The 24,592-nt window shown below is 51.7% G+C and overlaps 4 protein-coding genes across 4 annotated transcripts; 1 reads left to right on the top strand and 3 right to left on the bottom strand.

Moving 5' to 3' along the window:
- Positions 1 to 1,870: 1,870 nt before the first annotated feature.
- AYO20_05507 (hypothetical protein) lies at positions 1,871 to 6,409 on the bottom strand (the record flags this gene model as incomplete). Its single annotated transcript, XM_022643801.1, has 1 exon — positions 1,871 to 6,409. One exon carries the CDS (start codon positions 6,407 to 6,409, stop codon positions 1,871 to 1,873), a length of 4,539 nt encoding a protein of 1,512 aa, XP_022500265.1.
- Positions 6,410 to 7,133: 724 nt separating this feature from the next.
- Positions 7,134 to 9,178, bottom strand: AYO20_05508 (hypothetical protein; the record flags this gene model as incomplete). Its single annotated transcript, XM_022643802.1, has 2 exons — positions 7,134 to 8,525; positions 9,101 to 9,178. The coding sequence occupies 2 exons, from the start codon at positions 9,176 to 9,178 to the stop codon at positions 7,134 to 7,136; spliced, it is 1,470 nt and encodes a 489-aa protein (XP_022500266.1).
- Positions 9,179 to 12,732: 3,554 nt separating this feature from the next.
- AYO20_05509 (hypothetical protein) lies at positions 12,733 to 13,510 on the top strand (the record flags this gene model as incomplete). The annotated part of the gene is made up of 2 exons (XM_022643803.1): positions 12,733 to 12,946; positions 13,011 to 13,510. The coding sequence occupies 2 exons, from the start codon at positions 12,733 to 12,735 to the stop codon at positions 13,508 to 13,510; spliced, it is 714 nt and encodes a 237-aa protein (XP_022500267.1).
- Positions 13,511 to 19,236: 5,726 nt separating this feature from the next.
- Positions 19,237 to 20,919, bottom strand: AYO20_05510 (hypothetical protein; the record flags this gene model as incomplete). Its single annotated transcript, XM_022643804.1, has 1 exon — positions 19,237 to 20,919. One exon carries the CDS (start codon positions 20,917 to 20,919, stop codon positions 19,237 to 19,239), a length of 1,683 nt encoding a protein of 560 aa, XP_022500268.1.
- Between the last annotated feature and the right edge of the window lie 3,673 nt (positions 20,920 to 24,592).

Genomic DNA, 24,592 nt, shown 5'->3' on the forward strand with positions numbered 1-24,592 from the left:
GAAGGGAACATGCATATTCTAGAAGTACCCAACTGCGCCTGTTGGAGCTTTAGGTTTTCTGTTCTTGTATTGCCTGTTTGTCTGTTGGTGCAATTGGTCTGGTTCACCACCACATGACCGACGCCAAACGCACTCGACGCTTGATGCTGTGCCCCCCCTTTTTGTTTCAGCCTCACGCATGGCCATGTGTTGTCGTTTCCCTTTCCAGCACCTGAGGTATCATCGGCTGTCTTTGTCTGTCTGCCACGCAATGCCATACCTTGTCTACCTATCTGTCTATACCCCTGTCTATCTTGTTCCCTTCTTATCCTCTCTTCTTTTCTCCTCTCTTGAGTGGCGACCCGCCCCGACGTCTTGTCCATGGAGGGAGGTCCTTTGACTTGAGCCGACTCGGGCGTTCGAGAGCCTCACACGACCTACCTCCCTACCAACTAACCTAGGTACCTGGGCCGCTGCCTCGACCTCCATTCATCTCTCTATCTGTACATGCCACCGCACCGTGTCTCGTCAACCAGCTCATGCAATGTAATGCGATGTAATGTCATTGAATGCAGTACAAAGCAATGCGCTGGCTGGCTACCACGCCGTGACTGCAATGGCTGCAACGGCCTAATGACTACTCCGCCGAGCCTTCTTCCTTTCCCCTTCTTCGCCCATCTCCCATCTCACCACCCCTTTTTCCGTAACGGTCTCCGTCCCGGTCACCGTCCAGACAAACCTCAATGCTAAACTCCTCAATCCGGAATCCCTACCGAGTGAGTGAGTAGGTAGGTATATCCACCCCTACACCTAACTATATCAATGACGTGGTACGTGGTACCACTTGCCCATCCTACTGTACCTACTGTATCCATTGCGCTACATATGTAGGTAACCATGCCACTTATTAAGTAGTCAATTAGCAACCACGGCACACGTACTCGGTACACGTATCTCGTACACGAGCCAGCCAGCGCATCCTCAATCCTCGATCCTTGATCCTCTTCTCTCCTTCCGCCCCTCCATTATCGCCCTATTACTGGTGTGGCTGGCGGGATGGTACGCGGTAAGCTGCGGGCATGGGACTGTGTGCTTGTTTTGGCATGATTACCTCGTACCTTATACGCGGTACTCGGTACGAGGTTCTGACCCGACTCCCATTGGTACGTACCCTAAGGTAGCTGATAGCACGTCACACGCACACGGGGTCATACCTCGTCTCGTGATGGTACCAGCACCTCCATCACCACCACCATCACCACCACCATCACCACCACCATCACCACCACCATCACCACCACCATCACCACCACCAGTGACCAATAACCAACAGCCACTGTCCAGTGCCACCAGACCAGTGCTGCTGCACAAGACCCTCCCTCTACTTACTGTGGTAATTGTGCCCCAACCCCAAAAAGGACATAGATTCAGGAGCTGGGAGAATCCAAGGCGAGGACACATTCAAAGAACTCAAGTGTTCATTTCTATACCGTAAAAATACTGAAAAAGTCAGATATACTAGGGACATGATTCTTGTACAGCTCTGAAAGCGCCCGCCCGGGTCCATCTCTCCCTCCTTCCCTCCCTCCCTCTCTCTCTCTCTGATCTCCAGCTTTCAACGGCCCTGTAAGACGGTCTGGTAAAATAACGACAGGTTAAGAATATGGCCAAGATTAGCAGCCTCTTCTCTGCGACAAGACAGGCTTTGCTTGACTTGCTGGCCATGTGTCATGATCCTGTCGCCCCAGGCAACACTGATCCTGCCCACGATGAGCCCTCAAGTGAGCGAGCAAGCCTTGGGTCAAGCTGCCTTCTTTTCTGTCCAATGCGTCGTGGTTTCATGATAGCCCGAGAGAGATTTTTCCCTGCCCTTTTCGTTGCCCATGGTCATTCAAACTTCCTCCTCGTCATCAAGCCCATCTCCTAACAACTCGTCATCCTCCACAACTTGGGAGTAATCTTGACCTCTTCTTGCAAAGGCATCTCTCGAGCGGTAAGGAGCACCATAGCCAGCATTCGATCCTCTTCCCACACCAAAACGTCCGCCTGAACCACTACCTCCACTCCCAACAGGCACATATCCTTTTGCGCTTCTCCACAAGCTCATCACAAGTAACGGCATCGCCTTGGCCACCGCGACCACGCCACTCAACACCACTACAGGCACCTTGATCCACAGCGGGTCGCTACTTGCTCCAGAAGACGTTCCAGAGGCACCCATGCTTTCTCCCAGCCGGATTTGCCCAAATGAACCGAATCCGCTCTGCCACCTCGTGTATACCCAATACCCAATGCCTAGGGAGGCTGCAATTGGGACCACAATCGAAAAGAACAATGCCACACCGGAAATGCCATGCTTCTTCTTATATTCCTTTTCATGGCCTGGGCAAGGTCTGGATTCGAGCTTGTCCAGCTCTCTCCCACCTTGGCACGTCGTCAGCGGTATTCTCCTGTATCCAGTGGGATACCAAAATTCGAGTTGATCAGGGTTGTCTCGACACTTCTGCTCGTGATCCGCGGGTTGCAGCCCTGGTACCAGCTGACACGTTCCGTCGGCTTGTGCCTGGTAGTTGTAGTCGCATTCAAAATCCTGGCGGGTACAAGAACAATTCTTTGCAATGTTGTGGAGATGGCTGATGATCTTGCCATTGTAGCATTTGGCATCAGCCCGTTTGCGGTGATATTGAGCCACGTGGCCGAACAAGCAGTTTGAAGCCTGCATAGGATGTTTGGGTTCCCAGAGCGAATAGTCACCCTTTTCGGGGTTCTTCTCGTCGAGTTCACACTTGACTTGACGTTCTTCGAGGCCGGAAAAGTCCAGATGCACGGTGAAGATGCCGCGTTTGGCGTTTCCCCCTACCTCACGTCCCCAGAGGAGGAAGTTGCGGGAATTATCTGATGGTACGGTGGTGATCGCGTCAATCTGCATTTCCACATCGGGGGAGAAGACGAACTCGCGCCACGTCCTACCCTCATCAAGAGTGTAGAACAGAGATTTGGTGGGTTGGGATTCCTTGACAATCACGATGATGCTGCCCTGGTCGCCATACTCCCACATGTAGCTACCCTTCTTGACGGATTGCCAAGTGATACCAGCGTCGCGAGTGATGAAGGTGTCTGTGGCCTCATCATCTTTTCGAAGAAGATGCTCTCCAACGTTGCCCACAGCCATCATTAGTCCAACTGCACTAGGGCTGGAGAATGTGGCTGACTTGTCCACACGTTCGGTATAGCTGTGAATGTGCAACGAGCATTTTGCAGTAGCCTGGTTGGTTTCTTCCACACAAGGGTAGTTTTTCCCCAGCGCATCCTCTTTTGGTGGAGGGAGATAGGACCATTGAGCACCGTCATTGTGGGTAATCATCGACTTCAGCTTTTTTCTCTCCCCGTTGTTCGTCTCATCTATGTTGGACACGACATTGACCATGGCGACTCCTTCGAGACCTTGCATTTTCTCAAAATCGACGTACCCTTCAGTGTCCCGGTTCACTCCACCCAGGGTGAAAACGTAGGATGTACCGTTGCTGTTGGACTTGATGATTGCACCGTACTCGTGATCTTGAGCAGCATTCACGGTTACGTGGAGGAATACAGCATGAGTAGAGCTGTCCAGAACCGTATAGGCTTGTTGGTGTTTCACTTGGAAATTTCGAGGAAATTCTGCAGGCGCAAAGGTTCGTCCATCTACACTTGCGTCTACCTTCAAGCTCTGCTTGTCCTCTGTCTTTGCGGCGACGATAATGAACTCGGACATGGTCGCAAAGTCCAAAATATCAGGAAAATGCACCTTTGATTCGGCAAAGAAATTGTCGCTGGACAAAAGCATGAGATTCTTGTCCGGGTTTTCATCTTGATACTGTTCACAGTAGATCAACTGATCACCTTGACCTTGACCTTCACGAGTGATGAATTCGCATTTTCTGGCGTAACGGACCAAGGTATCCCAGTGGTCACCGCGGTCTTTAGACAACCAAATGTTGGTATGGTCGTCGTTCCCAACGGCGCCTGACCAGAGTAGCCAGTCCTTGTACTCAGGGTGAAACCGTAAAGTGGGGAGGCGTAGAGTGCTCGGTCGTTCCGGCGCAGTAAATTTGTTGAATCTGTCTCCTCGGTCGATGGTGTAGTGGACTGTTTTTGAGCCTGTGAGGAAATAGACGGCATCGTGATGGTAAGGGTTAGGTGCAATAGCAGTGATCGGTTCGCCCTTAAGAATTGGCTCCCAGGTTTTGCCATGATCTCGTGTCAAGAAGATGTCTTGTTCACTCGTGCGCATCACAATGGTCTCATCACTGCCGTGGGAGGTGTCGCTTCTTTCAAGATAATACCATTCCGAAAACCGATCGGCGTTGAAGTTGGTTTTGTCGACGGTGATCTCTCCCGAGGCGGGTATCTTCACCGAGTCTGAGCATGGTCTTTCAATCTCCTTGTCAAGCTCTTCACCGCCCTTCCGCTGGCATTCATTGCCTGGAATCATTCGCCAACCCGAGGGGCCCTTAAATGTGTCCTTCTCGCTCTTGCAGGCGCCCTCTGGGACCGCGATCGGCTGTGCGGGATTGCATTTGGTGCGATCGTCCGGATCCCTGACAAAGTTGTAGTCGCACTCAAAGTCAGCCATCGTGCAAACGCACGGTTCAAATTCAGGCACAGGGTCTTTAAATTCCTCATCGATGAAGCATTCGGCATCAGCCTTGCGTCTCCTGAAGAATTGCTTGTGGCCCATGAGACAGCTCGGTTTACCATCTTTGTCGACACGCGCAGGCCAACGCTCAAAGTCTTCTTTGCCGCATGCACGTTCATGCAAACCCTCAAAGTCGATTTTGAATATAACCCATTCGGTCTTCGAACCTGTCCCTTTCGCGCCCATCATGAGGAATTTGAGGGTGGTTGAATCCGGGACGGTGGTGATAAACCTGGCGCGTACTTTCTCCGGAAGCTCTGCCTTCTTCCAGGTCTTCCCATGATCGATCGAGTATCTTATGTGGCTTGTGGAATCCTCGTCATCAACGGCGACTATAACTGCCCCCTGGTTTCCAAACTCGTACAAGTGAGCACCGTCCAACCCTTCATACCATGTGACGCCAGCGTCATCCGAGACGAAAAGATCGCCATCTTCGTAGTCTTTCAAGAACTTTCCAGTGTTGCCAATTCCCATAACAATACCCGGGGCCGGGCTGGAGAAGATCCTCCCGGTCTGCCGTGCATCGGTAACTGAATGAAGATGCAGCCTCTTGTCGCCAACTTTGAGATCCTGGAAAGTCCGTCCGTCGTCGAAACTAATCTGAGAAATGATTTCCTTTCTAGGAATGGTGGAGCCCTCGACATCCTTCCAGTTGTCTACAACGTTCACCAAGACGATCCCCTGAATCGACTGGACTTTCTCGAAGTCGACGTTGCCAAAGATGTTGCGATTCGTGTGGTCGATATTCCGAGTGAAATAAGTGCCGTTGGAGTTCGAGGTGAAGAGGTAACCCATGGGATTGGTAGGCCGGGAACCGAGCACATCGACCTGCAAGCTGTAGTTGGTGCTTTCCAGGATCGTATATGCATCTTCGTCTATCCTGTGCTGTCCAAATTCTGCTCGATGCCACTGTGATGCGTCCTTTGTCACGTAGAGAGCCAACTCGTCCGTGCCTTCCGATTTCGCAGCTGCAACCAAGAATCCTTTGACCGCAGCCATGCTGATAATTCCAGTCACAGCTCGGCCATCATCAAGCGCAGGCTCGAGCTGATCTCCTTGGAAGAAATCATCGGACACGATGAGTCTGTTGTCCTTTGGCCACGGAGAGTATAGCCCTTCCACGATACAGAATATCCGATCTCTTATTTCAGGAGCAAGCTCCTCTGCAAAGTCGGGCGCGCTGACAGCCCATTGGCACCCTCGGGTCATATCACCCAACCTCTTGGTCGTCTTGAAGTCATCATCGGTATAGAACGCCCGCTCGATACAGGCCAAGCCGAGACAGTGCTCCGCGTTCCAAATCACTCGCTGGGGGTCGCGGCCGTGGAAGCTCAACGGAGCGTTGCGAAATCTCGCAAGACCATCGCCATCAGAGGAAAATTTCCTCCACGTCTCGCCGGTATCTGTTGTCACCCAGTGGTCCGAGTCTAAGCCAATGATATATGCGCGCTGGTTGTCGTAGGGATGCCGGTATACGTCCAAGGCATTTCCCGATTGTCCTTGATCATTGATCTCTTTCCACGTCTCGCCCGCATCAGCACTGCGCCACACAATACCAGTCTCACCGTCGTAGCCGATGACGACGTCTGAATCATCGAAATAGAAGACGTTTTCTAGCGGGTTGTCGAAGGTCGTAGCAGAGATGGTTGGACCATCTTTCTTTGCTTGCGTAGGCTGCGGAGATGAGGCTAGCAACAGGAGGAGAGCGACCGACGAGGCGACTGCGCGACGACAGAAGGATCTTATTATCATCTTTGATTACCGCATCGAGCGGACTGAGAGAGGCTGAATTACAGACAGCAGAATAACTGCAAAAGAAAAGCTTTGAAAACGAAGAGTCGAACTGGACACAGTTGTCGGGAATGGAGAAACAGAATGGCGTTGCCTGCAATCAACAATTCTATGAAGTCCGTGGCTCACGGGCACTTTGGACCATCTACGAGTAATAATCAGGGTCCCTGCCCCGATGGGGGTAAGCGTCACCACCTTAAAACGCGGCTTCGACGGGGAGCAGCGCGCTGGAAGCTCCCTTGGCTCCCTATCTCCTTTTAACTACAAGCACCTAGGGAGCATAAACGAGTGGCGGGCGGCAGAAGGTTGTTCCTCCTGCCTTAGAAATTTCAGAGCTATTGCACTGTAGGTGAAGAAGAGGGTATTATTGTTCGTGTTTCATCAAGTTATTCTGGCCTTTGTATCCGTTTCCCAGACTGCTAAATTTGGCCCAACCATCTCTAGGTCCCAAATAGAATGCCAGCCAACCCGTCTGGATATGCAAGCAGCCGTGGCAGACTGCTGCCTCGTTCCCTCTTCCCGGTTTCCATTCCCAGGTTCTGAGGCCCTTCAGTAGCTAAGCGATATTTCCAGCCCGAACGCCAACGCTCAAATAAAGCACTTGTCAGATGCAGATATCCCATGCGATTGCTTCATTAAGACCAAACCAAATGATATATGCCACTCGAACGTCAAAATTGTAGACTCATTTGAGCCTCAATTTTCGGAGGAATCGTTTCACTTTGGATTCCTCAGCGGGCAGTGTATCCCATATTGATAGAGCATTTCCGTCCACAGGGACATCAACTCGCTCTAATACAGGTTTGTTGGCCTTCTTTTGAGGGCCTGATTGCGAGACTTGTTCTTCTGGTGAACGAAGGTCTGGTCTCGTCAAAGTCATGTGTAGCGTCATCTCTCGGTCTGCGGTGACGCCACGTGGATATGGCTCGGGCTGTCTTCGGATTGAAAACGGTCTCAGTCCTTTGACCCCGTCGATACTGGATTTGTGGGACGGGCGGTGCATTTGGAAAACAGGCTCTTCAGGTGTTCGAGGGTCAAACATGGTATCTGGCTCGTCAGCGTCGTCTCCATCGTCTCCTGATAACGATGGTGTGTCGTCATGGAAGAAGGTGCGGTTGAATTCAGGTCTCGGTTGTGGACTTGTCATAGGTCTGTTATGGTTCCATTGTTCTCTTTCTTCCACAGACGGAAACCCAAACTCGATGGCCTCGTCGAACTTTTGCGGCGAGGCAAGATAAAGCCTGAGCTTCATTCGAGCTGCAGGATCTTGATAATGTGTGGCTCGAGGGTCGATAGATGAGATGGACGCTTGAGACCGGAGATGTCTCAACGAGAAGGAGGACGAACGTGTGTGGGGAGGTATAAAAGGCAGTGCCGGCGTTGGAGGTGGTTCGACCGGAGGGCGTGAGGATGATGTCGAGGTCCGACCACGCCGTATGGAGAGGCTTGACAGGGAAGGATTTCGTCGTGAGCGACGCCGGATGGGTGCTGATACCGACGTTGTCCGCCGGTTTGTTTCCGCAATAGCTTCGTGATAGTCATCCAACTTGAGATCGAGATCTCCTTCATCCTCCAGCCATCGAAAACCGTCCATTGAGTAGTCACCCATGTCAACAGCAGAGTCAACCCTCGGTTGGTCTTTCAGCTCTTCACAGTCAGCAATGGAGGCGTCGTCATCAGAACCCTGGCGTTCAAACACGGTAGTGTGACCGGGATGCCAACTGCGGCGACGGAGTGTTTCGTCTGCGGAATCGAGGATGATTGTGTTTCTCTCTTGGGAGTAGAACGAGCACTCTTCCCGCGAGAACAACTTCCTTTGGACGGCAGGGGGCAAGGAAGCGAACCAAGCGACCGTGGTTGGGGTGATATCTGCTGCCGAGCAGCGCCTCCTCCGCAGTCTCTTGACGTTCAAGAAGTGTCCGGTCTGTGTGATTCCGTGGGTCAGGATGGTGAAAGTGTCGGAGGTTTGGGTCGTGAAGCCAACATTGTTTGTGGGATGAATTGAGAGTCGGGAAGGGGGCCGTGAGAGGGTTCTGCCATCTTCGGCGAGTCTGAGACGTTCTAAACTACTAAAATACTGGTGCAACACGTATGTTAGCTCGTGGACCTGCAGAATAAGCGATCGAATGAGGCTGTTATTTTTCTCTAACGGTCGCAAGAGACAAGTCGCAAAGGTGGAGGAAGCTCTGTTGGATGCCGAGTAGTGTTGGTAGTGTTGGTGGTCCCTGCTTCGAGGTTGGAGGACCGTGCCGCGCCCAGGCAGCCTAAGGGCTCTTTATCTGGACTAAGGTCGACATGCCTAAACTCCAAGCGTTCAAAGCCCGGAGTGCTGGCGTCCGATAGTGGTGATAGCGTGGATTCGGTGTGTGTGGTGCCGGTGAATGATCACCAGAATGACGTGGGATGGCCCCGGAAAGGATGGGTCCTGTTTCCAGAGATGGCAGTGATGGGCATCCTCCTTGCGGGCTCGCATGCCTTTGGCCTGAAGATCATGTTGAAGATCCCGTTTCATCCACCATGGAGAATCCCTAGGCACCCAGCCTAGGGATGGCGGGAAAAGATGGTTGTTTGCAGTGGTAAGTTGGATTTACCAGGAGACTCTGAATGCCTACCGAAATGAGGGAAAGAGAGATTGGACAGAGGCTAACTCACTTTTCGGATCACCACTGGAGGCAATGTATCGAAAGCCACATCATTGGGAAACGAAGGGCGTCGAGAGTTTCGCATCATTGTAGCAAAGGTTGCAGAATTGTTGGAAAACCTTTGGGCTAACAGTTATTGTGGTGTAATATTTGCTCCGCACTGGGGTTTCGCTGCATATTTCTCTCGTGTCTTGCACGCGTTTTTCCCCTCCCCAAGAGAGACGATTTTCTTCGGGTAGCTCAGGTGGCGGTCGGTCCGAAGATTGGTATGCGTAGGTCTCCCTTTAGACTTCGAAAGCCCCAAAGTGTGCCTGGAAGTGTGGCAGTGATCGACCCTAATTGCTGGATGTCCTTGTTGTGTACACAGTAGCCTAGTCTCTCGCTTCTGCACAAAGAGGCTTAGGTGGGTGGACAATTGAGGAATATGGAGACCTGGGGTGAAATTAGGAAAGTGTATCTGTAGAGAACGAATGACGATTATAGTAATAATAACAACAAGCGGTAGAAGAGAAGAAGATGTAACAAGGCGATTGGGGGACGATGAGTGCAGCCATCTACCCCAGCTATATGTATTTTTCTGAAGCCTGACCCTGGAGAAATGAGCATTTCTCAAACCGTGATGTGCGTGGCCCTGGGCTGAGATTAAACTCGACTCCGCGTACGGACATGGCAGCCCTGTTCACCATGCGGATGCAGTCTAGATACAAAGCCCTGCGACGTCTGGATTCGCTGTGGCGCTGCAGTTGCTCGTCTAGACCTTACAAGGTACGCTGTCCCTCCGTCCCTGCCTTGCCTGCTCATCCTCGATTGCTGACCTTGACGTACGGGATTCGCGCCATCGGCCGTGTTTGAAACGCCCAATCCACACGAAACTCTCCTGTTGGCCCGCTATCTTCCGCAAGGCGTCCTCGTGGTTCTTGCTAAGCGACACCAAGGTTCATGCCACAACGCGAAACCAAACCGACAGACGTGAGATGCCGGCGAACCCACTGAAGCCAGCAAACGAACTGCTGCAGACAGTCTAGAATCCCGCTTCCACATCAGGTAGCCGATATATTGTGCCACCAATTTATCTCACGAGCTCCCACCATGTCCTTTCATGCCAAAGGGTCTCGACATGGCGCACATAAAAGGCAGAGGACATGGCGCCCCCGGAGAAGGGTAGAAGTTTTGAAAAGATGACCCAAGTCAAACAAAACACATCAATCAGTTGTGCAAGTCGACATGTCATATTCTTTGACGAGCTTCAACTGTCGAGATGACCCTTCGCTTCGAGACCAGATTTCCTGCGGTTCAGCTACTTCCTCTTCGGCGGACTAAAAGATTTGGTGCGGGCGTTTGGCGCCTGAACCCGCGTGGCAGGCAGGGATCAGAGAATATCTTCCTACCATCCCATGCACGGCATACTACAATTTGTGGCTGCAAAGAAGTCTCAGATGTCAGGAGATCGGAATGTCAGCAAGCGAAGAGGCGCACGGGAACGCCGTAAAAACTCCAGACCTGGTTGAACAAATTGCTGTCAAGCTGCAGCCAGATCAGTTTGAAATTTCAAGTCGCTGCCCCCTTCCAACACGCTGCGGTAACCACATTCGAAAGCTGCACGAGCTGTGCAACCATCTGAAGGGACAAAGCCAGGACGAATTGTTCGCGAACGCTGCCCTATCCTTGAAGGAAGAAATTACATCTCGGACTGACACCGGGAAATCTACGCACCAGGTTATCGATTCGCCTGGTAAGTTCTGACTGTACCACTGTTTGTTTTGGGAAGTATCTCTGCTGCATCGTCTCCGAGAAGGTGTCATACCACGGTACCTCGTACTTGTATCTGGCCAGCCCTTCGCACATCCTCGCCGCTTTTTATGCTATTTTTTGGCGGTCGCTCTCCATCCCCACCCTTTCTTAGGTCAGAACGGGAAGCACTGATAGGGACCACTGGCATCCAATACGAATAAATGGAATCTAGTCTACGTGGTAGCGTCCGTCATCGAAATGTCTTCTCAGCCCTGTGTCCCAGTTGGCGATTTATCAAGTTCAGGTCGTCGCTCTTTCTTGGCTTCCTGGGTGGACAACAATTCGCCAGACGCAGGCCATTTAGCGAGATGCAGTAGCAAGCTCGTCAGGTACATTTCGGCTCGCAAAGAGCTAACCGGTACGAGGATTCAGAAGCGCAAGCCGACAAAACAGGCACTTGTCCCTTTGTGATCTCAAATTAGCATTCAGCTCGTCCGCAACTGTTACAATTATACCCATAGCTCATCATGTAGGCAATTATTTCCGGTGTCTTTAACCAGGCACGCAAGGTCAAGGTGGCTAGTAAGCCGGCGGAGTGAGTTGTGGTGCGCAAACCTTGAAGAATTAAATCCAGATTTTGGGTAAAGCTACTGCCGGTTCTGGCAACGTCATCACTCGCCAAACTTTCTGGGAAGTCAGGAAGTGTAGCCGATTCCCCTCGCCACATACAAAGGCTACGGAATAATTCATGGCATAAGGGGCTCGACTCAAGTATCCTGGTCCTCGATTTACTCTAGAAACGAATCGCTGTGGACTACTCGGTACTCCGTAAAAGGTTCAAAATGTCAACAGGAGATTTCGACCAGTCAACCAGTGCCTGTTCTCGTCATAGGCACGAGGAAGGGGTACCTTAGGTCGTCAAAAAAAAAGGGGGAGCTCCGGGCCAAGACAAGACTACCATATTGCATCTCCCGTGGCTGTTTTAGGAGAGACGAGATCGACCAAACGAAGGACATTTAGGAGGTGCGCAGCAACAAAACAAGTACTTTAGTCTCTCGGACACCGTGCTGGATATCAAAAGACTCCGAGAAGGAGATTTTATTTTAATTCTCAAAAATGGTGCTGCAGATTCGGGCGTCCCAATGTGAACTCCGGTGACTGGGAATGCCAGGTGTAGGTCCGAGTGCATAAACAGTATAGAAGAAAATCTGCAGGTCTCTGAAATGTCCGGCCCCCGTGGCCAACCATGATGCGGTGCCTGGAACAAGGTCTCATTATTAATGGTGGGACAGAGTCAGCTGGACGCACTCCAAGTGGTGGTCGTTGATGGCCTCTGAGAAATGGGTGGCGCCGGTTGACGAGGACGACGCTCAAATCGAGGCTGAGGAACCAGGGGGGGAGATGGGGGGGACGGGGCCCCCTATTCCGCAACACGTAAGGCTTCCTTAACGTTGCTCGTGCGCCTGGGGGTTTCCTGCGCCGGCTAAGCTTCTAGGCTGGGCGCTAAGTGGCCGAAATGGGCCTCACACCGTCTCGTGTGTCACGGTTGGCACCCTTAACACCCTTAGCACCATTGGCATCATTGGCATCGCAACCTTCCAAGCCAACGCCGCCGCGTTGGCGGCGCGGTTGACGAAACCACCCCCCGTGTCATTGTCTCAAACAAGCAGTCAAATCAACATCTGCGGGTTTTTTCTACGCTCTCTCTCCTGGATTTTATTTCGGTCGTCTACCGCTCGCACTGGCACACGTACTTCTCTCCACTACTGTACAAAGTAGAAAAAAGTCCTTCGTTCACCTTGTATCTTGCCCATCGCCCTTGTATTAATACATACCTGTGCGACTCAGCTCCACCGCGCCTCTGATCTTGCTTCCTCTGTGCCTCAACATCAACATCCCTACTAAAACAAGATGCGTTTCGCACACGCGATAGTCGGCGCACTCTGCGCAGTCGTGGCATATGCACAGAACAATAATGCCATCAGCATTCCTGGCGGTCAGGGTACTCTGGACGTGACGGCAGGCCAACCCCTTACAATAGAATGGACCAATCCCTCAAGCGGCACGGTTACCATCAAGCTGCAGCAAGATCCCATCACCCCTGATTCCGGTGTGGTCCTGGCGTGTATGTGAACACCTCGACTGTGCTACAGCTTTCTACATTGGATATCTGCTGACCCTGACCCTAGCAAACATCCCTGCCTCTGCCCTGACCGCAACTCTTCAAATTCCTCCTGCGGAAGACGTCAACTCCCACGTCTACACGATTGAGATCATTGATGACACTAACCCCAACAACATCAACTTCTCTCCCAACTTCGGCATCCAAGGCGCTACTGGAACTGCCACTGGTGTCGCCACTGGCACTGCCACCTCCACCGGCACTGCGACCACCTCTGGCAGCACCGATACCTCATCCGGCACGACCACTGGCACGGACTCTTCAACAATTACATCGACGGACAGCCTCACCTCCTCGGAAACAACGACAGCGAGCAGCAGCGACAGCAGCAGCAGCAGCGAGAGCTCCGCGAGCACCACCAGCTCTGAGCAGACGACCACCTCAACGAGCTCTGCTTCTCCAACCGAAACCACTCCGGCTCCGGATTCCAACAGCAACGGGGCCGGCAGCTTGAAGTTCCAGGGAAGTCTGATGGCCATGGCCGTTGGATTGGTTGCTGCCTTGTAAAGTGTTCAAAGACCAATTCTGACACCCAAGTCCGATTCTCTTGTACAATCTTGACATCCACTTCACCTGCACGTGGAAATACTTCGCGGCAGCCTGTGTTTATAGCATCCCTGCTCAGATCCGGGCTTCGGCTTTTATCCTAAACCGTTGTATTGACTTCGACAAAGAGGAGAAGGATCTTTTGGTGAGGTCGGGTGGCACTGAATAGCTCACGAGGTGACAGTACAGGGTTCGTGGAGCATAATGGGCATGTACATGGATTTTCAGCATGGCGCTTGTTTGATCAAAAGGAGGCACCGGAGCTGGATCCTAGATAACAGGATGTTGCACTTTGCATAGCACTGAAAGGAATAATAAAACATGTCAATTGCGCAAGTGTTGTCTTTTTGTAAGTGCAACCCAACACGACTGTAGATGGGAACCTGGTGAAGATGTATAAAGGGAACGCATTCCCTCGGAAAGGCCGCGGCGAGAAGGAAGGGAGGCACAGAGGCACGGAGGGTAGGTACCTTGGGATACCAGGAAACAACAAACAGAAACAGAAGACGGCATGCACAAAAACGAAAGGGACAACACAGAGAAGGAAGGAATGTGGATAACAAGACGCAGACAAGATTGTCGTTTTCACTCGCGCAGGCGCAGGCGCAGGCATAGGCAGGCACATAGATGGATGACGCTGGAGGTGATACCCACCGATGAGTATCAGGTTGGTAGATTGGTAGAGGAACGTACTCGGACAGATCAGGGAGCGTGAAGATAGAGGAGAGGAGGGGGGAGGAGAGGAGGGGGGAGGAGAGGAGGAGAGTAGAAGAGAGATAGAAGTTACACCACTTCCCTCCCTTGCTTGCCTACTGCCTACCTACCTAGCTCAAGCAAGCGGCTACGAGTACGAGGTAGACAAGAACAAGACCAAGCAGGAACTGTTTTCCCACGTCGATCCTCACTGTCTAGCTGGTCTGGCCAAACCCCTCCCTACGATAAATCTGTCCGTATCCGTATCTGCATCTGTACGAGGTATCTGTGTTGACATTCTCGTTTGCACATGCGAAGCGATCAACCAGCTACCCGGATCCGTCCATCCCAGACAGACCAGCAACGTCTCTGCAGAGGTGACACGCATTTGCTATCCACCAGGCGATGAGGGAACTGATCAATCGAGTAAAGAATTCCACGATTTCGTTCTTCACACCGCTATTTGTCTGTTATGGTGTTTTTCTTCTTGTTCACGTTTTACGTTGCAGGTAAGGGGAGCAGGGGATGTAGCGATAGATAATGCAAGTATATCTACCGAGTAGATATCTACTCGGTATCTCGTCATTCGCCCACCTACTTTCGTCTGATTACTGGGCGAGGTAATATGTACGAGGTATGGACCCTTGGTGCCTTGATGAAAACACACACACTTAGACGTCACATCCTTGTCAATATTGTTTTCTCTGATAGATAATTTTGAGGAGTGTAGCGCACATCGCGTGGCAGGTCGGCAACTAGCAGGCGGGTAATGGCGCCTCGGGGGATGGGGGAGGTGTTATCAATCACCTAATAGGTACGACGATGGGGGAGACCGAGATGGACAGGCAGACAGGCAGCCATACATACAGATAGACTGTCAGATAGATAGATAGACGTGAAAAGAGTAGGAGAGGAGAGAAGAGATGTGAGCAAGATTGATGACTTTCCGGTCGACACTCGCCCTGCGTGTCTGCATCCACTCACACACTCACACTCTCACCTCCCTTCTCTACTTTGGTCCTGTTTCTCACTCATCCTACCCATGTGCCATCCATATCTGTTGGGCATTTGAGGAGGCTAGATCTCTCTGACTGAGCACATGCCAAGTCTAGCCATGTTCCCTCGTTGCTCATACAGTAGCTCATCCGTACCCTTGTGCTGCTGTGCCCCATGTGCCCTTTTGACCACCCTACTATGGCTCAGCTTCAGCCAGCCTCTCGAGCCACACGAGATCCAGCTCTAGCTCTGCACCGAGTACCTCGTACAACCCGTTGGGTGCTTGTCTCGGCCAGCATCGGCATCGGCGCCACCGTTTATTTACCCGAAGCATTGCCGTCCAATGATGAACATCAGGAGTAGTACTTTTTTGGTGTTTCACAAGGAGTCAAGAGTAATAGTACCTTTGTAGGTAGCCCTGGTAGCCAAGCAAAAAGTCCCTCTCTCTCCCTCTCTATCCGTGCTCATCCTCCTCCTCCTCCTTCTGCCGTGAAGTTACATAACAAGTACAAATATGTACTCCGTAGTAGCCGTCAAGCCGTCCAGCCGGTACAGGTACATCTTTCTACTTGTAATTACTTGTACTCGTAGTCCCATCAGACGTGAAGGGTAATCTACCACGAGGGCGAAGTTGGTTTTGACATGAGCCGAGTAAAAGCCGCTTGGAGCCAACGACCACAACCACCGCCGCCACCACCACCAGCGCCACTGTTACTATCCCGACAATGGTCGTCGTCACCAGTCACGCCAACTTACCTCGTATGTCCCTAATACCAAGTCAATGCCATTGTACCTACTTGTACCTCGTACTGGATACGCACAAGTCTACCCCGTACGAGGTATACTTCCACGTATCCTAAACCTCCCGTGCCAGCCAGCCACTAACCTATCCATTTCCCCGGTTCCAATCCCGACAAATGGAAGACAGCACATTCAGCCAAATCAAAAATCCTAACGACGAAAGCCGCGCATGCACCTCCCAAGTACATACAAGTACATACATAATACATGTGGTCTGAAAAAATAGGAGACTTTGGACGTCCACACCCTCTCGACCAAAAACAAGATTTTCTCTTTAGCGAGTGAGCGAGGAACGTGCATGACTCTTCGTACTTCTCTGCAATCCACTCACCCCTCAGCGTGCTGGCATGGAAACAACGGAAGTACGAAGTAAAGCAAGGCAAGGCAAAGTAAAGCGGGAGAGAGAGATCAAAGTTCTTTTCTCGCGTGGCGTCCAAGAATACCGAGATGTATATGTACGATGTATAAGGGCAACGAACCCTATGCGTGGATTTGGTGTATGATACAGTAATCTCATTTCTCATTTCCCCCTTCGCTGTCACGGTACCTCGTCTTAACTGTGGTGACTGCACTAACATGACTTCTCCATGCTAGACTCCACCATAAGAGTTTTTTCGTGCTTTGCCCCAGCGTTGAGGGAGAGGGTTGTCCACCTGGGGGGTACGCTGAGTAACCCCCATGGCGGCCGTATACTGTGTTGTCCAGCAAACAGATCTTCGTAATTCTTTTGCCCATAGAAGAGCACCACAGAATACCACCAAGGGTCCCGGTCCCTCACCCCGGTCTGGGGGTTGACCTGGGTTCTCAAGGCGTATACAGTGACAAATCCAGGCAAACTCACAAAAGGATTTTCTCAAGGCGCAAAAAGTGAAATCGCCATCACGAAGTGCAGAAATACCTCCATCAAGAAGTGAGAGTGGGGGTTGGGCGTCTTGGGGGTCGTATGGAGAGACAAACAGACAGACAGAAACGATACAACATGTGCTTTTTGCTCTTGAACCCCGACCCGATCGAGATTACGAACAAGCAGTCGCTAGTCCCTGTTAGCCACGTAGTCAAAGATGCTGAGACGGCATGGTATGGTACGAATACCGATCACACTGAGCACTCGGCTGCGGAGGAGAAAACAAGGCGTGAGTTGTCGCTTCTTATTTTTCGCCTCAAATTGCCCCAATGTCAATTTGAGATCGAACCTCTTGTGTAAACCCCCCGGGCTTGAAAAGTTGCGAAAGGACGGGAAAAGCGTCGATTTCAGATCCGCGCTCTCGATATGCTCTTGGCCCCGAGGAGACGGTGGGTGGGATCTAGCCAACCCTGGCTCGAGTGACAGAATGAGGTCCCTTCAAGTGGTACTGGCAGTGGAGGTTGGGCGCGTGGATCGTGGCAGCTCAAAGAGTCAAGACCGCGCTTTGCCTCGTGTCAACATCGTCGATCGCGACATCATCACGCATGATGATCATCATGAACTTCTGTCCCTCAGCTTTGCGATGAGTAGAGGAAAGGCGGGGAGGAGCAAGGGGTTTGGGTGGTGTGCCAATTGAAAGCATGTGGTGAGACCGACCTGCCTCAAACCTTGGACGGGGCGAGGTTGTTGTCGAGGGGAAAAGTTTTAGTCGAGAAATTCCCAAAAGGACCTCCCTGTACAAGGTGGTAATAATCTGCCCTGCCATGGTGGCGCCACATTTCACCATTGCCATCGCCCTCACCCATGTCTTTGCATGAATTTTTTTCCGGGGCTCTTGCGAAAAATCAAACTTTGCAAATGTTGTTGCCGCAGTCGCTCGACCGAGTCGCCAATCACGATCAAACGGTGAAGCCGCTGCCAACCTGTCAAGCTGGGCTGAGCCGGGCTGAGCTAGACTTTGACGCTTTTGTCATCGATCGAAAACATGTGAAGGTTCGAAATCGCCCCATCCCTCCCGTTCGCCTCCCATCGCGCCGGGATGAGCAGCATTGGGATAACGTGGGGCATTGAGACACACAGATGGCGACACAAGGATCGAGGGATCAGCCTCAGTTTCGCATGCTCAGGCTTTCCAAGTCCTTGCCAACGACTCCTCCCCTCCTCCGCCTCCCGACTGATGCGTTGGGTGCCTGTTGATCCCGTTACGTACGAACTTGTCGATATCCAGAACGTCGATCCTTTCTCCGCAAAACCCTCGTCGTCCCTTAAGGCCCTTATCTTTTGCTCGGTGGTTACACAAACCAGCACCCATCGCTGATGATGCGCATGTCGTGGAACCCTTTTTCCCCGCAAAAATTGGGACGATGGCGCGGGCGCTATCGTCCAAGGAATCACAGCATCCAATCAGCAGAAACATGCCGGGGCTCGTACAAAAGGGCCGGGGCAGATGGAGACATCCTAGTCCAAAAGTCTAGAGATGCCATTTCGGGCAGGAGCAAGAGCAAGAATAAGGAGCAAAAAGAGCCTGGGCCAACCGCCCGTGCCGCTCTCAGCAGATCGGGGGTAACCGGAGAGATAATAACATTCCATCTGATACAAGCTAATCATGGACATGTCATGCGTTCTTTTGTTCGTACTTGTACTATCAAAAGTGGAATGTCAATGGGCCACTAGGGCTATGCCTCATTCCCCCCTGGTATGTAGACGCATATTGTGACATGCCTTGGTTGTCCTGGCGAAACCGAGGGCCGAGCATCCTCCAAATAGCATCCTGGAGGCAGGTTGTTGCTCGGTGAGCACTGCGTAGTTGGCGCACACGAGCATCCATTCCCTGCATGTGTCAATCCTTGTCTGCGGTTTCTCCCGACATCGTCTCCCTCCGCAATCTGCCCATGTCCCTCTCGGGGTTCTTTCACCTTCTCTTCTATTGGTACCGCAAACCATCTATATAAGTTTCGCCAGGGTCCTTTTCTCACCCAACTCAGCCTTGTCCGATTTCAGCCGAACCAAAGTCCCCGATCCATATCCATCTTCATATATACAAAGCTGTGGGTGGCTCCGCCAAATTTGCTGTAGTCACCTGACTCTGTGTAAGAGCATTCCAAAATTCCCATGTTCAATTTCCGGCCACATTGTGATACTGTAAACCTCTCAATGAGAATTTGGCTTGCATCCATCGTAGTACCGTCATTAGGGTCGTAGTGTTGTGAAATTTCCAAAAACGCCGCGCTATGCTGCTGGGATAAAACATCGCCGGATTTTTTTCCCACCCAAATATGGTCGTTTAGCAATTTTATCTTCGATTCCAGCCCACATTCCATACCACATGAGCAATATCTCTGAAGGTATTGACGGCGTACATGGCCTGCCCGAAAAGGGTGTTGTTCATGGCCACTTCGTCGTCGTTTTCGTCGTAGGGCATGAACATACCGGACTCGGTGCGTCTCATTGTAGGGTGATTGTCGTTGCCGTCATCCTCTTCGTCATATGGGGACCGATCGTCCCCAAAGGAAGACTGAGGCTGCCAAGGCTCATCCACCACTTCCGGATCGTCATCAATTAGAAAGTTCTGGTGCGGCCTAGGAGGCCGCAAGGTCTCCTGGGATGGTGAGGGTGATAGTTTTCGGGCCGTGGGCCAAAATCCATTCGGCGGGTTAGGAATCTCGTGAGGCTCAGGGGTATCGGTCCTGTACTTTAACGTAGTAGACGGCAACGGGACAATCGTCTTGGACTCGTTGCTGAAACTGCCGCGGGGCGTTGTTCGACCACTGCTCCGACCCGATCTTTGAGCCGGGGCCATCATTAACCCACAATCATCGTCCTCGTCATCCTCGAGGATCACGTCTTCTTCGTCTGGTTTGTCGTCATCTTCGGAATCAATAGCCTGGACTTGCCTGACCTCCTCGTCGAACAAGACGTGCTTACACTCTGACGGAGTTGGCACATCAAAAGCGAACGAAGATCGGGGACCACTGAAGCCTGGGGTCTCATGCTCAGCAGGGGTGTTGACCACCGAACTGTCGTATCGTGGCAGAACAAATTCGGAATTTCCTCGTCTCAGAATAGGACGTCCACCAGCTGGGCTGGACTGCTGTATCCGGATGATATCTCCAGCTCTCTGTAACAGCGAGTGCTGGGACCTTGACCGTTCCAAGATGACTGCCGACGCCGACTTCTTTTTCAAAATGGGCTTTTTGGAGATGAAGGAAGATGAATGAGATAACCTGCTGGGGGGAGGAGATGTGGTGGTCATGGATTGGGAGACACTTCGGTTCGTCTGTAGCGGACCGTATAGCCAAGTCACGTCACAGTCTTTCAGCCAATTGAGTGTCTCGGGCGAAACCGTTTTGAGGTGGTTTTTGGCCTTCATCCACGACCTCCAGGACGCATTCTCCAGTCGAGTTCCATTGGTAAGACTACCCCGCCTGTGAACCACGTAGCTCCATGACCTCCAGATTTCTTCCTCTTTCCATTCATGTGAGAGGTAGTCGACATGTCTCGTAGGCTCTGCTTCTATTGATTGGTCGTCCTGGGTTTTCCTCCCCGTGAGCGAAGTATCGTCTGTGGGAGGACTTAGAACCTGGGTTGGAATATCGTCATGTTGTTCGGTCGAGACTGTAGTATCCCGACTCGACTTGGTCCCGTGATCGGCAGCCCCGAAGGCGGGGAATGCCATGTCGTCGTCTTCGTCCATTATATCCCTCTGATCCAAAGACAAGCAACTAGCCGGCGTCGACGCATTGGAATCCCTCCGCGAGGAATAGGTCAATTGAGGGGAAGAGGGCGCGGTAGAGGGCCCGGAGTCGGGATATACTTTGCCATAGTCGTGGCGAGAGTAGGGAGAAGTTTGGGAAGGGGGTTGGCCGAAAGATATTGAAGCGTCTAGGGCGGATAGATCAGGATATGAGCTGGAGTGGATGGGGTTAGACGAGAAATGCGAGGCCCCAGCAAGAGGAGCCTGTAGAACGGTCGTCATGAGCGGCACCTCATGAGCCCGTTTTTCCTTGGGCTCTCTTGATGTTGACGAAGCTTGACCTTGACGGTAGAAATGCTAGACCAAGTAGATAAGTGGCGTAGATTAGGTCGGTATAGATTCAGAATTGAGAACTTGAGGGTCTCTTTGGGCCGTTCGTCCCACGTCGTCTTCGGCGGCAGAGGTTTCTGTGCTTGTCCTCTGTGAGTAGGTCTTTAGACTGAGGAATTGCTTCGATATGTCAGTTACGCAAACCAACGCATAACGGACAGTCTAGTATAGAACCAGAATATGACGGCAGTTGAGGGTGGATGGTATGTAGTAGGGTAAAGCGCCCGCGGGGGTGCGGTTAGGGCGGACAATGGGCTGTTTAGAATGATCTGCGAGGACGCAGAGAGGGTTGAGAGAAGAGAAGAGATCGAGGATCAATCGGCATGGATGTGCAGGTTTGACGTTGGAAGCGAGGGCAGGAAAAAGAGGCGTTGAAAGATGTGTGGAAGGAAAGTGTGGAGTTTCAAGAGTTGTAGCGAGATGTATGTTGCGGCTTTGTGGATGGATGGAAAAAATGAGTGAGCGTGGGAACCTGTGGGCAGACTGCAGGCTGGGGTGGGGGAATCGACCTGGAGGAGGGACTGAGTCTCGAAGGATTCGATCAGAGCGAGGGGGTCACCAGCTACCCTTAGCGGCGCTATGCCTGGCTAATGTCCAGGGGGAGGGGAGTCCACAGTGGTTCTGCTTAGGTGCCCACGAAGGCGCCTCCCTAGTTACTCCTTAGGTGCTCAGGGCCCGGGTGGGAGGCGACAAAGACGATAATTGTCTGGAGCATCCCGCCGAGCCCGCGTCGAACTGTGGAGTTCCAGGTGCCAAAAGGCCAACCACAGCCAACCATAGTCCAACTACGGGAGAGCAACAGAGAGTGTTGCTCGGTATCCCGAACGCCCGTGCAGCTACAAGTAAATCCCTCCTAAGCACAGGCCTAGGCCTGGATTATTGTCCGGGGACCCGACTCTTGGAGGGTTTGCCCAAAAAGTTGATTTGAGTTGCATATCTTCCCACCTGTCGAGTCTAGGCACATGGGCATGCCTTGATTTGACTGGCTTGGGACTCGTCGGATATGACATTAGGTGCTGCAGGGTGCAGGCTCATGGCAGGAAAGCAGCCTAAACAAAGTTGGCCGCGTGGGAGGCAGGAAGGAAAGGTCCCTAAGATGACCCGGGCGGTCGTTAGATACTGCTATCATGGATCAGGGCTGGTGAATGCATGTACGGGAGAGAGATGTTGTAGAGGGGATTGGAAAATTCTCAGAGACGCAGATGCAGCCGCTACTCGTTCTGACGAGGTTCCCGTACTATCAGCGAGTCTTTGTCCGAGGCGAGAATTGCCCGTCGAGAGCTGTGAGTTGGTTTGTCCCTATAATTGATTCAGTCAGACAGGGGCAAGTAAACAGTTAGAGGGCGAGACTGATTGTGTGAGATGAAAGAGTGGAATGACGACGATGACCACTTGTGGGCCAATAATCAATTGGCGGGGAAGCTTCATCCGAAGTCTGTAGATGGAGTTGAGGCATTGAGCAAGTGAGGCCCGAGTAAGAAATCGGTACCTCTAGTCCCATATAACTTTCGCTTAGGTGCGAGGTATTTTTAAGTTGAGTTCTGACTCCGCGCAGCGCAGCGCAGATCAGATCAAGCATGGATTGATTACCTGAGCAAGGCAATTCCCATCTGCTCCAGGGCTGTCAGTCATAATCTGCTACCTTTGCCATCCTGCATTCTGTTAATTTCACTCAAACTTCCTATCATGGAGACAACATGCATCTCTTGAATCAGTACGAACATTCCAGATGCATTGACGGCTTTCTTTGTTTCCTTGTCTGCTCGTATTCACTCTCTTCCCCGCCTTCATGTTGGCTTCTTGGTTTCTGGGTCCTCTGTACCCCTCCTTCACCCTCCATTGCGACTCGCAAGCTGCCCTCTTCCCTGCAACTCAGACGCAACATCCCACGTCCCTCCCACTGGTGATGCGGCACACCTGCAAGCCACACACCGAATCCTGCCTCCGGATAATTCAGGCAAGCTTTCCTTCCGACCTAACAATCTGGAACTTCCCAATGGTTTGTTGCTCTCTGTGAGAGGACCTTACGATGACAATGACTCTTGGCTAAGCTGATGGACATTGATGAGACACACCACCTTTCTCGTGTTGGAAACTCCATCGAAACATGACCTGGCAGATACATCTTGCCTCTTTCCATTGACGACCCCAGATAGCCTGGAGCTATGAAATTTTTATCAATGGTCCACAAACAAATGCATCCCACTCTGCGTCGCAACCATGAGCCACAGCTACGGATACGCCACCCGAAAATTTCCTGATATTGCTCCCGCTAAGGCCTCAGGGCGGCACAGTACCTAGCCGCCTTTTCCTATCCTTGTCCGGACCCAATCCCCTTGCCCACACACCTCAAACAACGAACTGGATGGATTTACGCAGCTCGGTGCATAAAATTCCTTTCACAGCAGTCGCATAAAGCCAAGACGACATTGGACAAATGATGGCTTCTCCGCTTGCTAAATCCAAAAGGGTTTGTTTTCTGTGACATGCGCAAAATCCACGCCAGTGGCTTGCAGGGATAATGCATCTCTTGCCTACCCAAGTGCACCTCTTGCGTTTCAACTAATCTGACCATTCTGCTGCCCCTACTCGCATCGCACATCCAGTAGCAATTCTTGATTGGTTGCTTCTTTGTCCACCCTTTTGGCGGGACGGGTGGTCGAAATATTCCACCCTGCAGATCCACGCTCAAAAGGATTGGACGACAGCGCAATATTTTCATCGATGACTCTCAGCCGTTGACCGAGGGGCAGGACATCTCAAGCCTCATCACGTTCTTAGCCAGGAGGATTCCGTCAACTAGCTTGCATCCTTCGCCACAGATGAGGGATATATGCACAGACTTTTGGAGAGTCACCGCCTTCCTACGTGCTGCTAATGAGAATATGGCGAACAGTTCATTCCACGGGAAGTCACTTCCACAAAATCCAAGCTAATGATAGCGAGCGATACGCGCTGATAAGGCTTTGCTGAAGTGTCTCCAAGGGAGTCAACAGATAATAGGCACTGAAACCAATGGCATACAGAAAAGGCAGATTAAATTGAGCATGCCACGACTTGGTGTACTATGCGCATCTTGCAACAACAGCATGGCTGGCCGTCTGGGTGCGGCATCTTCTATCCCTTTCAACCAAGGGTGGTCTTCGTCTACACTGGTCGGCCATTGGCAAGAGTTTGATCTTTGTTTGCGAGCACTGTTGGTCTGCTCCAAGAATGCCCAACGTGTCAATGCCTTGAATGCGTCCCAGGGTTCTCTGATGTCTAGGCGCTCTCAAGGTGCTTCTAGGCGAGGTTTTTAGCAACGATGAACCGTGCTGAAGGCACTTTGTCGTATCCCTCCCAGTGATGACTTCGTGACTATTGCGTGCTGGCTCATCATGGATTCGCATCATGGAAGGTTTTCTATACTGCAGGGTCCGTCACATTCATACAAGCTGATTGTCAGGAATCCGCAACCTCCCTTCTAGTTCAGGTCAATGAGTTTCGCTCTGATGACGCTTGAGTCTGCCTGTGGCAGGTGGATGCATGTCAGCGTCGAACGTGAATCTTTTTCTATTGCATGTTA

Source organism: Fonsecaea nubica, assembly GCF_001646965.1.
Source record: "Fonsecaea nubica strain CBS 269.64 chromosome Unknown Scaff32, whole genome shotgun sequence".
Taxonomy (NCBI): Eukaryota; Fungi; Ascomycota; class Eurotiomycetes; order Chaetothyriales; family Herpotrichiellaceae; genus Fonsecaea; species Fonsecaea nubica.